This window comes from Rhamphochromis longiceps, linkage group LG16 (genome assembly GCF_057381845.1).
Source record: "Rhamphochromis longiceps isolate RC_006_pf linkage group LG16, R_longiceps_female_GT1.1, whole genome shotgun sequence".
NCBI classification, from domain to species: Eukaryota; Metazoa; Chordata; class Actinopteri; order Cichliformes; family Cichlidae; genus Rhamphochromis; species Rhamphochromis longiceps.
In genome coordinates, this window is record NC_140572.1 from 23,699,174 (window position 1) to 23,714,350 (window position 15,177).

Sequence of the window (15,177 nt, forward strand, 5' to 3'; positions counted from 1 at the left end):
AATTAATTACTTGAACAATGAGCAGCAGCATTTATTTAAATATCTAAAACGTATTTCAGCAAAAACAAAAAAGAACAAAAAAAATTCCTGAGGATGGATTGCAACTAGACCCATAAAAGAAAGAGTCTTTGCTTGTTAGCAAAATAAACTCTAGTGTGTTGATGGGTGGACTTGTCCTGCCTCCTATCACATGTCAGCAGACAATGAGTGCACACTGCAGTAACATCGCTATACTTACCAGGAGCTTGAAACTCATGCCAGCACAGCAGAGCACATTTTGATAAATAATAGGGATATGCGTTTACATCAGAAATGGTGGTAAAGTAATCAAACTTTGCAGGGACAATCGGCAATTGATTTTTGTTTTGTTTTTTTAAACCAAATAAACTGGAGCGACTTTAAAAGCCTGACCCAAACCAATTCGGTTTGTGGGCAAATTTGTGCTTTTTTTTTTTTATATCCCCCCCCCCTTTTTTTCTTTTTTTACTTTTTTACTTTAATCTCACCAAATTCTGTTTTTCCCTGTAGAAAAACCACACAATAAATCACTTGAACACACACACGTGTTAAATCTTTAGGCATGACTGTACACCAAACTTCACATAAACCAAGGCTGTAGCAGAAATAGCCCTCGCTGGATGTTTGTGTTTATCACAGCAAGAGTTTCCAAATATTTTGATCAAGGCAGACACATAAGCCAGAAGGAAAAAAAATCCCTAAAAAAAACAAAACTAAAAAAAAATCTTCTCCATCATGGGATGTGGTTTTTCAGTGGACTTTGGAAGATCTTAGAGTCCATTATAATGAGGCCCCCAACGCTTGTTGATGTGATCAAAGGTGTGTGAAACCCACTGTTGCTCCAACACTCGATACCGCTCCTCACATAAGTAGAGAGGCTTGCCACGACTGGAAACATCCCAGAGGGGGGAAAACAGGAGTGAGGAAAAAAAAGGGGGGGAACTACATTTAAATTCATACTAGAATCACACCAAGTGTTATAAGTGTACTTAAAGAGTTGCTCTAAAGACTCTATGCTATCTATTAACAAAAAAGTGTGACTGGGTGTTACGCGTCTTACCGTAAATCCCGATCTTCCTCTCCGTGTGCATCAAGGTAAACAGAGCCCCACAGACAGAAACGATGTCCACGGATGATGATGATGACTGAAGCATTTATCAGTAGAAAGATGCCTGTCGCAGCGCCACAATGTTGGGAGTGCTACAAAGTGACAAGTGTGGGGGGGAAAAAAAGGTTTGCTAAAAGCTGACGACTTCAACAAGCAGCTATGTCAATTCTGCATGCTGAGCCTCACAGAGAATGCTTTGAAGATGATAAAAATGGAACTATAGTGGGAAAACTCACCAAAACGCATTCACAGATGCCCTGCTGCTTGCAGCACACGCCTTTGAGACAGACGAAAGCGCCGCAAACAAGGCAGAGCGCGGGGTCTTTTGGCACCTTTTTGCAGGCAGAGCAGGCCTTTCTGTGATAGTACTGGAAGATGATATTGTAGTTGTCAGGCAGCTGCAGGAGACGGGGCGCTGCCCACTGAGGATCGTGGACCAGCAAGGTCTGAGGAGGAGAAGACAGACAGCAATGAACTGATTTTATCTCCTTATTACACTTTGACCCAAAGGAGGAGGCCACAAGACACGTGGTCAGCTAGACACATGTGAGAGGTACAACAAAGGCTAAAACTAAACTTTAAATACAGGAATCAGATCTGGCACATTAAGTTAAATTAAAATCCAAGTATTTCTTATAGAATATGTGAGTATTTTTTGATTGTCATTTTAAGAAACCTTTACTTGCTTTGCTCAACTGCACGCTGTTAAAAATGAGAAGTTCATAAACATACCAGTGACTCGGCAGCATGTATCTGAGAGAGCCCTTTGACCTCAGCGCCCCACTGCGTCACCAAGTCAAAGGTGTTGACTGGCCACTCCAGACACGAGGCACTTTGCACGGTGTTGGCAGGCTGAGGGGCGGAGGGTAAAAGCCCTAAACATACAGCCAAGGATGCAAACTCCTCTTCCTCCTGTAAGAAGCCAAACCGCTTTGCAGTCAGTTAGTCTGAAAAGGCAGTTTTAACATTTAGGATGACATTTATGATGAATCATACCAAGCAGCCGGTTAGGTTGTCTCCATACAGGTGATGCTGCAAAAGGCAGGAGAGGCGCAGGAAGGGCAGGCAGAACTGCTGCAGGCTGAACTCGATAGACTGCGGGGACCACACACTGGAGCTCAGCTGGAGAGGGAAACAGCAGTAACACCTGATCAATAATCAGCCTACAGCTCGCTGATAATACAGTGATGTATATCTCCCCTAGAGAGATCAGTAGAGATATTAAACACAGTCTCCCACGGTAATGGGCAATTTATTGTTAAAGGGAAAACGAAAGAGGCAGAGAGGAGAAAGAGTGTAATCCTGAAGGCAGTCATGCTCTAAGCAGTCATTTTAGTGCCTCACCATTGTTGCTTCTTCAGAGTTCACCTTGTAGACACTCTTGTCCTTCGAGAGCTCACTGATAACATGACTGAGCAGTGCTTCAAAAGACTTATCAGAATTTGCAGCGCTCTGTGGAAGAAAATAAAAATGCAGACAAACATTAAAAAGGCCAAAACTCTCCGTTTAATCGGACACATAAACTTCTTGGAGGATCAACAGATATAAGCTTTCATCTACTGGTGAACATTAACACAAATCTTCCTGCTGTTTTGATATTATTATGTCTCTCTCCGTGTTCGCCGGTGTCTTGTCTCCACAAACTTAAACCTATAAGAACCTATTAGATGTTAATATCTATTGTACCATTCAGTACAAAACATCTGAAAACGTTTGATGAATTCAAGGAAAAGCTAAAAACAGGTGTTGGATCTTTAAGAGTCTCCAGGAGCTGGCCTAAACTGTTTTCCACACAGTGAGTAAATCAGGCTGGGAAGTTGTCCTTTCTCATGTGAACCAAGGAAGAGTTGGTAGCTTGAATCAAACTCACTCTGATGACTGGAAATGCTCAATTAGATTTACACAAGAACTATAGTCACAGAGGCAAATCTGGACATCACAGAGAGGCTGTCAGGTTAAAGACTGTTTAATGACTGTATTGGAAACTTGTGTGATCATTTCTAAGAAAGTGAAGAGCTCAAATACGTTAAAAGAAAAAACAAAACAAACCAAAACCCCTCCATCCATCTGTTCTGCTTATCCAATTCAGGGTTATGCTGGGATTGGAGGCTATCCCAGCTATGATGGGACGAGAGGCATAGTACATCCTGAGCATGTGTCCAATCTAACACAGAGACAGACCATGCTCTCTGGTTTGCTACCAGACCACCGTGTTGGACATTTAAAAAACTGTTTTAAATTAGAAATGGCTACTATTAAACCAGCATATTTCTCAATATAAAAAAAAACAAAATCCCTCTATATAATTCTAGCAAATTCTCCACAGTCCTTCTGTTGTGCATACAATGTGCTGCACTATAGAATATAATGGCTAACACAGAATAATTCTTTAATATAACATCTGATAAGCAGTAGAAACATTACTGAATGTGTGTTCTGATAAAAATTCAACCGGTTTGGCTCGTATGTTATACAGAGCAAAAGCTGCGAGCATTTATCAAGCTGAAGGTGGCGGAATATAAAACAGCCACCTTATCTCGTCTGCTGTCCTTTGTCATAGATTTATAGTGGAGGAATTTCAAGTCTACCGATTTCCTTCCTTAAGGCTGTGATATTTCTGCATCTTTTAAAAAAATAAAAAATAAATTCAATTTAATTACAATAGCGTAGATGCTGTTCTTGTTGTAGATTTAAAAATGGAAGCCCGTGAATGCCCTCGCTCCACTGCTCGTGACTGTGTAGGGAGAAGATACAAATCCATACTTCCATTATGGATGACAACACCCCAAAGAGGAGGGTTTCGGCTATTCGTCTTTTGACATTCAAACCAGCCACTCACTAACACAATGGTAATAGACTGAAGACAGATTGCCAATTAATGCAGCACTCTCCAGCAACACTGCTTTTCCAGATAATGAAGATTGATACTGTCGATTGTGGAATGCACATAATCAAACTGCAGGGCCTAAAACAGCTGAACAGCGACTCACGCGCAATGATTTACAGTGCTGGAAGCTGGTGCTCGCAAACAATCAAGATTCTAGTCGTTCAACAAGTAGGAGATGTCATTTGGACCCAATGATAGTGTTAAGCCTCGGAAAACCACAAAACAGTGACAACAGTTTCAGCAGCACTTTAAGGTTTGTGAAGTCATTAGTGCTCGTCATTATCTATATGGTACGACCATCTATTTGTGGCCTAAAGTCTGACATAATGACTGCTGATTCACCGACTAGAGAGGAGGAGGCAAACTGCACGAGAGGCAAAGGAGAAAGGGGGAAAAAAACCAAAGCAAATAAAGAAATTCAAGTAAAAGGCCAAAAATAAACACAATGCCATAGAATAAATATCAATACAAAATAAGAAATGGGCAGTGTACTGCATCACTAGCAGAAAGGTCACAAACTCAAGTAGTTCTGTCTCCCCCTGCAGCCACCACTCTGTGCGAAGGAGAGGGGGGAACAGAAAAGTACGACGACACTAATGCGATTTCATTTTTACCTTCTTGAGTGCTCCAGATGTGCTCCAGGCCTGCCTTTCCTCTGAGCTGAACTTTGTTGACAGTGCAGCCAGAGCCTGAGTGAACTGCAGGTTGTACAACATCTTCACCACGCAGGTAAAGTGCTCTACAAAAAGAAAAAAGGACAAAAGGTGACACTGTGAGCATTGTGCCACTTTGAATTCATGAAGATCTTCTCTCGTCAAACACGCTCGCTGGAGGAGGACGGCTGTTATTCACAGGGGCATTGTGTTGCAAAGTAATTAGCAGAGTGTTTCAGCTGGAAAATGTAGCCTGAAAGGTATTTAACTTGGTGACTGAAAAGAGCAACAAAGAGTGCAATTTGTTTTCTGCAGAAAAAAGGGGTTGCTGACAGCTTCTGTCCTGGTCACTGTAACTAGTGTCACTACACACAATTATGCATAGAATTTTAAAAACTGGGCTTTTCCCATTATAGGAATCACATGCAGAGGACCTCTCGGAGACAGAAAATGTCTTGCTCCTTCCATTTCCCATAAAGGAATCCACCTGAAAATGCATGTGCATGTTAATTCACGAGCATCTCTCACCACTCTAAAATAAAATGTATATTCTCCATCTTCCAGAACACTGTAATAATCAGTATATATCTTCAGTTCGCAGTGGTGTGCCATGTGCTACTAAGCAGCACCATCTTGAGACTAATATGGCAATCCTTAAAACAAAAATATATCTAACAGACATCCAATTAATTAAAATGCAGCCATTTCCACTTATGAGCTAACCCTTCTGTTAAATCTGCCTTGTTCATGTTCCAGAACTCACTAATGATTCTTCCACTTAGGTCTCTAAGGTGGCTCTGCACAGTTTAGAAGTAAGATGGGGCAGATGCAGAAATGAAGGGCACCACAAAGGAGGTGAGAGCACCCCCATAGTCTGGGTCACGTCTTCCCGATCCCCCCCACACACAGCCAAAGCAGCAACAGCAACCGAGATAAGACATGCAAAATGCTTCTCATTTTCTCCTCAGCCTGGATTACGACTGATAATGGGGCTTCCCTTGTGGTGCATCCACTGAGAAAGCCCCTGCTGCCTTGTAGTGCCATTATGCAGAGAGAGTTACTGTACCTTTACGCAGAGGCTGGGGCATCGTTAACACAAAGATAATCAGGAGCGACGGGACGTCTCGAAACAGCATGGGTACCTCAGGCCTCTCTTCATCAAAGGAACTGCAAAAAGCAAAAAAAAAAAAAAAAAGCTTAAGTTTAACCTCAAGTCAAATATCTGGGAAACCCTGGAAAGCACATACTGGACAAAGCACAAGTATCCCTTCATCAAATTAAAAAGGAATATGCAAACGGCTTAGCTGTAGCAGTTCTGCATGCATCTTTCAGACATATACAATAATAAAACCTGTCACTTCTTGTTGATTGACATTTGTGTATAGCTACCTGAATATACAGGACAGCTGGACTCTTTTTCAAACACTTTAAATGATAAAGCAGATGTCAGAATTGTTGGTTTTACAATTAGAAGTGGAGATGAGCTTGATTTGTGCTTACGGAGGTTTCTAAGCTTCGACAGTGAAATAGATTTCAAGACCAACCTGTGGCAGAAATATCATGCAAATTTTAGACCTTCTCTGCCTGTAAACATCCTGCCATATTTTAATAAAGTAATAAGGAACATCTCTGTGTAATGTCTATGTCTGACTTGCAAAAAGCCATCTATATAAGCAGGTAGATAAGGGAAGCAATGTTATTTATTGAATATGTGGAAAGGACTTTAAAAGGCATGAGAACAAAGGTCCTGCTGTGTAAATGTGCTGAATTAATACAAGGCTTGAAAAGGCGTTCCTTGTATCTTTAATGCAACCTTAGTTACATATTCAATTTGTGTGCCATGACATCTCCATTTAAATATCTTTTGTTCTGTTGACAATTTAGCGAGGTCCCCATCTCCGCTCTACCCTTGAAAGGCCTTGAGGGTTTTGCACTAGAGGAACTGCACTTAAAGAATAATACCTTCCATTACCAAACCACTCGCCAGTTAATTCCTTTGTGCACTTGAAGAAAGCCTTAGAAAAGAGAGCTTTCAACCTTCCGTCCCTTCGAACAAATTTTACTGGAATACTCTCGTTTCTATCATAAACAATAAGGTGAGAGAAATGTTTTGCATCTATGTAGAAACATCTCTCTCTGCCCTATTTAACCAGACTATATCGGGTTTACTGCCTAAGGGTGTCAATGACACTGCTCCTCCCAAAACCCTAACAAAGTATTTTTAAACGGCAAATGGGTCCACTGAGAGTGCTGTATGGCTGCGAGCACTTAACAGTAACAGGTGTAAAAGCTGTCTTACAACACTAACAGGGAAGAAAGGTTGCAAAGACTTGTACTGTATTGTTTAATGTTTGCAAGCACTTAAATTAATTTCTTTTTTTACAGCATGCAAGAAAATTCATATTTTTAAGATGTTCAAATGTAAAGTAGTCCTCAAGGCAGAGAAAGACGTGCGCGAATGAGTGCAAAGCTAGGTGGAGAGCTGAAAGGCGAGGCGCGCTGCTCGTGTGATGGCGTTGTTTCTCAGTACAGTGAATTCGAAAGGGTCGTTTCGCTCTCTGTGGAGTGCCCGGTAATTTGCTAGATGTACCAATTATTGGTATCTATGGAAACCAAGCATGGTCCCTTTTCTGTTTTTAGCACCTCTTTGTGTGGAGGAAAAGCGGCTGGGGGCAGGAGGAAATGGTGGTGTTTAGAGAGAGGACAAAGTGGCACTCTGATTGCATGTTTATGTCGATGGGTGGGGGCAGAGCTGTGTGAGAACCAGTAAAGCCTAGAAGGTATGAGCAACATATGAAAAGATTTATAGATTTCCCATTAGCAGAGGTACTTAAGGCTTTACGCCACTCACTCTGCCTCTTTAATTTGTACAATCTGAGTCAACTTCGTCCAGGGGTTGTAGGCTGAATCGATGCTGTACAGACGCATGTGCATGGCCAACACGTGAAACAGCTGATCTGAAAGAGGCAAAGACAAAACACACTATTATTATGAGGTTCATCTCTGTGTCTATTGTCATGGCAGCGTTTAACGTAGATCAAACGATGAAAGCACTTGACTCGGGCTGACTGTAGGCTAATGCTCGGCTCAGATAAAACCAGGCCAGGCCAGATGGACTCACTCTATTTCGATAGCCTTGAGCAAACTCTTCAGTCGGGCTGCACCTGTTCGATGTGAAACTAATGGAACATGAAGACAGACCTCCTGTGCACACAGTTTTGCATGTTTATACGCATGCTTTAATAGCAGGACACCTCAGAGCCTCAACTGTCTTTGTCTGGACTCCTTTCGAGTGCCAAAATGTATGCCGAGACACAAAAAGCAGGGAAATGTCCGACTATTTAGAATTTAGTTATAATGTTTCAAAGTGGAGTACTGGCACAAATTAATCAGGCTTTCTTAAATCTAACTTCAACCTCAAAATTAAATGATGCTAGTTCCAATAAACCACCAAGTTTTATATAGTCTGACTGTGAGGTACAGACATATATGCAACATATTTCTGTTTAACATTTCTAATGACCAACATGAATCTTGTTGGATTCTGGCTGACAATGAATTATCACGCTGTAATGCAGCAAAGTGCTTCAAATAATCACCACTGCAAATTTGACTTTTGTGCGTGCCACCTATACTTGGAGCAACACTGCCCCCCACAGGTAAAAAACAGGCACAGCATAAAAAAGTCTTTCAGTCCTCAATTGAAAACCATTTGTCTTCACTAGAGCCCATTTCCTCTCATCCCTCACCACCACTCACCTCTTACCAGGAATTAACCCGGCAGAGGAAAGAAATGGAGGAGAGATGTCGCTAATGACGATTGTTGTTTCTTATGCTAGATCACAGAAATTAAAATCCCATATACTAATGTAATTAAAACTGCGGTGCTCCATCAGTTAATTGCTGTACTCTTTAAGTCTTCTTGTCTCTCAATCCTAACCCTTTATTCAATCTGATCAACCCTACTCCCCACCTTCATTTTGATTTCCCCCGTTTTCCGTGAATGATAATTAGTACTGACTTTTGGCTTTAAAGCCAGAGTACCCAGAGAGAACCGGGATGCTGAAATGGATAAGCAGTTAAGGAGATGGGCAGACGGATGGACAGTCGGTAAACCCTTAAAACCAAAGCCGGAAACCAAAGCAGCTAAAATCCAGTCAGACATGAGATTTATTAAACCATAACCACATTTTGAAAAAGATCTTTAAAACCGTCAGCAGAGACTTTCACTGAGGGAATACTGCTGCATACTCACATCTCACTGCACAGTGGTCTTCATGTAAAAAAGAAAAAAGAAAATCACATCAGCCACACACAATCAAAGAACACAAATATCACCGCTGACACTCGCCATGTACTAGAAGACCAACAACTGAGGTCAGCACGAGTCGCCTTTAATGTCGCTGCACAGTAGGAGCCATGTAGTCCCCAAGATTAATTCAAATGTTTGCAGTTTAATAAACCCAGAACTGATGCCACTTTCAAGCCTGGACTTTTCAGATTTGATTTAGCTCATCTCAGGGGAATTGAAGAGCTCTTGCTTGTGTGGTCAATCGTATCCTCGTCATTTGAAAAGACCAAACCCCTACTGGGAAACAAGCTTAGGAAAACCCCCATGGGCTCTCACAGTTAGCAGACGTCGGCTGTTTTCCCTTTAAATCCATTTCCCTAAGAAGAATGAGCACTAATGTACTGCAACTGAGTAAATTTGGCTGTCAGCATGGCTACATGGTTAATGTAGCTCAAAAATGGCAAACCTCTGGAGTGAAATCTCTTTTCAGCCACTCAGGGATGACAGGCCATTTCACTGCAGCCGCCGCAACTTTGACAGAACAATTAAACAAATGGAGAATGGCGTGTAGGCTACACGACAACCTTAACTCTCTCCAGACTCACCATTCACACTTCCTATTGCAATAATCCATCCTTTATTCGTTTTTATTTTACAGCTGATTACATCTGAGATTAATTTATCTTCTAAGAACTGATAATTCAATGCAATGTTCTGCTTTTCCTTTGAGATTCAGCTAAGATCACAGTTTTCCTCCTGCCCTAGACAGATGCCCTTGTCAGCTGTGACACAATCAACCAAGTCAGCACTTGACCCATTTGTCAGCTTCATTTACCCCGACTGCTGCAACTGCTCACCTGGGACACCATCTATCCTTTCCTGCCATTTCTAATCGACCCTTTGTTGTTGGGTTGTTTTTTTCCCCCCCTCAATAGAAGTCAAATCCAAGAATGGGTTTGACTGCAAGTCAGACAATTTATTACATACCAGCTGATGGAGAACAGGATACATCCACCTGTAGTAACACATGTCACTCTAACTGATATTAAACCTAAAAACACATTTCAGAATCTGTTATTGCGCCACCAAAGATTTACATTTTATTCTTTTCCTGCACCAACTTTGTCTTACACTGTAAACACGACATATGAGACAATTTTCCAAAAACTACATTAAACTCATCAACTGATTTTCGTTAGAGGGGGTTTAAAAGAAAAGAAAAAAAGCAAAATGTGTAAAAATAACTGCATTCCTAAACAGTTAATACAACACTTTTCTGAAACTCATTAAGTTAAAGGATTTCTAGTCTGCTTCAACAACTGTTTGATATGATATTGTAGTTTGTATCATGGTTTCTGTGTCAGTTTCAGAAATAAAAGTATACGTGATCATTACTGGGGAAAATGAACTGTTAACATAGACATATAGGCTAAATCTGATAATAAAAACGTGATGAAGCATTAAACTACACAAAAAAAATTATGTATACTGTTCCTTGGAATACAGCCATTATCGTTTGTTGTATTGGCCTTGGTTCACCCAGGAGTAGTCTGCTTTCAGTGATAGGGGGTTTTTGCTATCCAGTGTGTGTAATAAAAAAATCCCCTTACCTGAGAACTTTTGGTTAGACTGTGGTTTTAACTTTCATGTCATGCTTTCGAGGAGATTCAACCAGCCTGGGGACCATTTTTGAACATTTTTGGAGCCTCAGATCTAACAGAAATACTTGTTTGTTGTGACCCATGTCATTTTGGCTTCATTCTATCCTTTTAATTGATTTGTTTTTGAACTTTTTTGATGTTGTGGCCCTTTTTTTCTGAGAAAACATTTTGTTATAAACACACGTCTTGCTGTATGTTTGACAGGAGACACAGATTGTTAATATTAAAATAAATCAAGATTATTTTTTTTGAATTGTTCATTTGAATTTCGTTAAATTGTAATTCTTTTAACATTTAAAAGAGGCAGTAGTATCAAGCCACAAGTGTCACACATGGTATGGAATATAGGATCCAATACAACGAGTCGAAAATTAATAAAAATATAAAAATAAGAGCAAGTGAGAGAGAAGCTACTCACTGAGACATGAGCGTTTGGCAGCTGCACTGGCTCCTCCAGAACACAAGTTTCCTCCTCGATGCACAAGTTCCAACTCCAGGTTTGTCCTGAGGTGACAGAGACATGAGCATTAGCAGACAGGAGGTACACATATTAGACAATTCAGCTGGTACACACGTGAAACACACTAGACATGCACAAAAATACATATACATCTCCCTTGCACATATTCAGGTGAAAGTCTAAGATTCAAAATCTCCTTTTAAACAGAGACTGAACCAAGTTGGCAGCAGACACAAAGGTACTATACTGTATACATATACCAGAGCTAAAGCAGATTTCTTCAGTGTTAAGACTCAATTAAACATTATAAAAAGCACCATTTACAAGTTTTCATCAATACGATAGAAGAGGTTTCCAGGCTCGTCTACACAGCTGGCTCTGTTCTTCGAGCAGCAGCATCAACAGCATCATAGCTTACATGGATCATCCATTTAAGAATATTTTACTTTTGACCTAGCAAACTTATTTCACGTAAAATGCATGTTTATTAATAGGTGTTAATACTGCCCAATTGTATAAACTGAGACATTTGCCACTTAAGAAGAAAAAAAAAAAAGCCAACTTCCTTACAGGACAACAGCAGAGAGCACGGTTGTCTGTGAGGGAAGGTGTGTGTGTGTATTGGCATAAATGGCTGAGGATCAACATATTCAGCTTTTGGTTACATGGCCTGGCTCTTTTACCAATTTGATTAGGAAGATGAAGGATGCTGCCTAGTCACGCCATTTGCTATTTAATGCGCCTGTTTTGCAGCAACAATTCCATATCAAATAAGTGACAGCTTTCCAAGACTGATTTTGCACAAGCTAAACCATTAGCATAAAAGCCTTTCCGAATACAGTTCGTGCATAATCCCCAATACGGATTTCTCATGCATATCGACACATTTTTCCTTCTGAATTTTAATTCATGCTATTTCACACAGAGAACTAGAACACTGAAAAAAATAGATAAAAAGTACATTGATGGTAAAAACAGATAGGCATCGCTAAAATAAGACTGATCTGGGCCTGTTTTTAGCCTATCACTGGCCATTTCTTCCTGTGGGCCAATGAGGAGGGGGGGCAAATCCTCGGGTTTCCTGGGAGAAAAAGCAATTTCACTTAGATAATGCAGCCACGGTGAAGCTCCATCTGGCTTTTGCTGATAAGAGCACCCCTGTGACAGAGGAATTTTCCACTCCTCAGGCAATTTGCGCTGTTCATTGAACTTCAGAGAGCCAACAGGCACCCAGACACACTCAAGGGATCATTCCGTTCAGGGCGGAGGGCTGAGGGAACCACAGCATTGGGTGGGCAAAAGGCCTCGGTGGTTACGCTTCAAAAAGGGCAAAGTTTTTGGAATGGGAGTGGGGTGGAGTCAGAGACCCCAAGGTGAACTGGAGGGCAGTCATTTCTCTTACCTGTGACCAGTCTGCTGAGAACATACAAAAAACCCAGAGAAAGGACTGTGTAATTTTGACTTTTCAGCCATTCCAGTATATTTTGTGGCTAACGATTGATGCAATTAATACTGCACACTGCTAGTTAATCCCAAGACAAGCAGAAAAGAGATGTGATTTGGCGAGCTTGCCATAACTTGGTGAGAAGAAACACCTGAAAGATGCATTCAGAGTGTGTAATCACTGTATCCTCAATCAGACATAATCAGTAGGAAGGGAGTAAGAGTGAGTATTATTTTATTGCAGACTATCGTGACAAAGCTGCTTATACTGGTTTGGAAAACACTTTTAAGACCAACAATGAGAAGCACAAAGAGAAACAACTCAAGAAACTATGCATTTCGGTCCAGAATTTTTGCTGTACAACTTATAAACTCCAGTACTGAATTTCAGTATCAGTTATTCAGAAGCCTTTCAGGAGTAAAAAACTAGAGAAGACTTTGTTCACACTAAAGAGAGGATTCTACTGTCTGTTTGCATGAAGGATCATTGCTATTCAAGTTGAAGATCTGACATTAACCGACAAAAGAAAGAGCAGAAAGGTATCTAAAGCGCTGCAGCCAACAGTCAGCGGTGTGTTCAAGTGTGTAAAACTGTGTGAGTTTGTGGAGAAAGAGGAGCTCCATGAAGGAATGCAGTGAATCAAAAAGAATCCATAAAGGCTAGAAGGACACCAAATATACCTTTAAAAAAAAAAAAATGTATTCAGGGTGCCAAGTATTCCTCTATACAGGGAAAAACTGCTCAGCGATTGAAGGACTGAGTTCTCACAAAGCTCCTTATACTCAAGTTCAATCTGCCATAAGGTAAAAGGTCTGTTTGATGTAGACAAAATGGTTCAGAAGAATTCTGTTTATTAATGTCACACAGAACAAAAACGTAACAAGACACAATCACAGTCACTTGTAAACTGAATACTCTCATGCAGCATCCTTTAAGACTGGAAAGCAGGTTAAAGAGACTACTAGTTCACAAACAACAGAAGTTAAGCTAATGCTTCTGATCTGAATGAAAGTGGGCTGTATCATTTTCCACAAGAAAGCAACTAGTTTAACAGATTATCATCTTATCCCTTCCACAGCTCCAAGCCCCTATTTCCCCTAATTTCTGAATTTATTAATCACATTTGACCTTTCCCTGTATTTTTGCTCGGAACGTTTCCAAAAATGGAGGTTTTTCCAATGCACAGTCACATAGGAGTTATTAATGTTAAAATCCTGGAAAATAAGTAGTGTTAAATTTTAAATCCCACTATAACTTGGTTCTTACCTTGCCACTGAATACATGAAGAGGAAATCATTGTCAGGGGAGCCAGGGTTCCTGCCATAGTCCATGTACTTCTTCTGGGTGGTGTTCTTGATGTCTTTGATTACTAACTCCATCTCTTTACTCAAATTAGACTCCGTCTGGAGATTAAGACCAAAAACAACAATAAATTAAGCCAAAGTACCGATTAACCTAAGGCAGTGGTTACAAACTCATTTTGCATCATGGGCCACATACAGCCCACTTTGATCTCAAGTGGGCTGGACTAGTGAAACTACAGGATAAATGGGACAAATGCATTGCAAAGATTCAAAGAAAATGTCCTTTTGCTTGCATTTAATTATTTATTTTTTTGGTAATAACAAATTGGGCAGATATTTCAAGTCTATTTGTGGTAATCTGAAAGCTGAAAATGTCTGGTGCACAGGTCACGTGCAAACAAAAAGTTGAAAAAGACAATAAAACACTGGCATTTGAGAAATTTTTAGAGTTGGCATCAATCTAGCTTAAGCAAAAAAAAAAAAGAAAAGGAGAGAACAGTCTCTATGAAAAAGAACCGCCCTGTTTCAATCTCCATCAACGCTACAAACTAAAGTACTGTTTTCAGTCATTAATATCACTGCCAATGTGGCCACTAGCTAAATGCAGAGTACAGATTTAAAGACATGCTGTCTGGGTTAATCATCAAACTTACTGGGAACAGGCCAGGTTTCTCCTGAAGTTCTTCCACCTCTTTTACGAGCACAGACGTCTTCTTGTTTGTGGGTGTGTGCCAGGTACCGGCTTCAGTGCCCCTCCCAGGGCGACAGGGGAGGACACTATTGGCAAACTGTCGACACAGCGGGCATGTAAACTCGCCCTTGTCAACAGAGAAACCCTGGAGGACCTGGTCATTCTGGGAGTGGAGAAAAAAAACAAAACAAAAAAATCATCAAATGTGACCTACAGTATAGAATCTAAACTCAATAGTTAAGAGCATTTTCAGCTGAAAGGTCTAAACATATAAGGCTCTAGCTCCAAACATCATCATATAATTTTAATTTCCAATTAAACATTAAAAAAAAAAAAAAAATCTGACAAATAGGAAACAGAGACTCTTGATATTTAAACATGAGTAATGGTCTGAATGATTAACCAACTGACATAGTTGACCAATAAAGCAATAAAGCAAACAATTATTCCATGAGGTCAGGCTTATCCTCACCCTCAGAGACTCCATGTAGGACTTATGGCAATCTATATGCAAAGTGTGTCCACAGGTCTGGACATAGACGCCACCATCCCAACCTATTGACACTGACTGCAGACAGGAACTCTGCAGAAATCATAAGAGAAAAAAAAAAAACATCCATTAGAGTATGCAAATACATCTTCAGGCTCCTGTCTTTCAGG

At 40.5% G+C, this 15,177-nt stretch overlaps 1 protein-coding gene across 2 annotated transcripts in view; it reads right to left on the reverse strand.

Annotated features, from left to right (window-relative positions):
* Window positions 1-357: 357 nt before the first annotated feature.
* The window catches only part of ubr3 (ubiquitin protein ligase E3 component n-recognin 3), a 35,628-nt gene continuing 20,808 nt past the window's right edge, over window positions 358-15,177 (reverse strand). For both annotated transcript variants that reach the window (XM_085384006.1, XM_085384007.1), the window contains 13 exons: window positions 14,990-15,100; window positions 14,480-14,680; window positions 13,789-13,925; window positions 11,037-11,122; window positions 7,518-7,623; window positions 5,733-5,833; window positions 4,628-4,752; window positions 2,471-2,578; window positions 2,123-2,248; window positions 1,859-2,038; window positions 1,363-1,572; window positions 1,079-1,218; window positions 358-906 (listed from right to left, as the gene is read on the reverse strand). In XM_085384006.1, coding sequence (XP_085240132.1) covers window positions 789-906; window positions 1,079-1,218; window positions 1,363-1,572; window positions 1,859-2,038; window positions 2,123-2,248; window positions 2,471-2,578; window positions 4,628-4,752; window positions 5,733-5,833; window positions 7,518-7,623; window positions 11,037-11,122; window positions 13,789-13,925; window positions 14,480-14,680; window positions 14,990-15,100 — 1,749 coding nt within the window. In that variant the 3' untranslated portion in view covers window positions 358-788. The remainder of the gene's footprint in view (window positions 907-1,078; window positions 1,219-1,362; window positions 1,573-1,858; window positions 2,039-2,122; window positions 2,249-2,470; window positions 2,579-4,627; window positions 4,753-5,732; window positions 5,834-7,517; window positions 7,624-11,036; window positions 11,123-13,788; window positions 13,926-14,479; window positions 14,681-14,989; window positions 15,101-15,177) is intronic.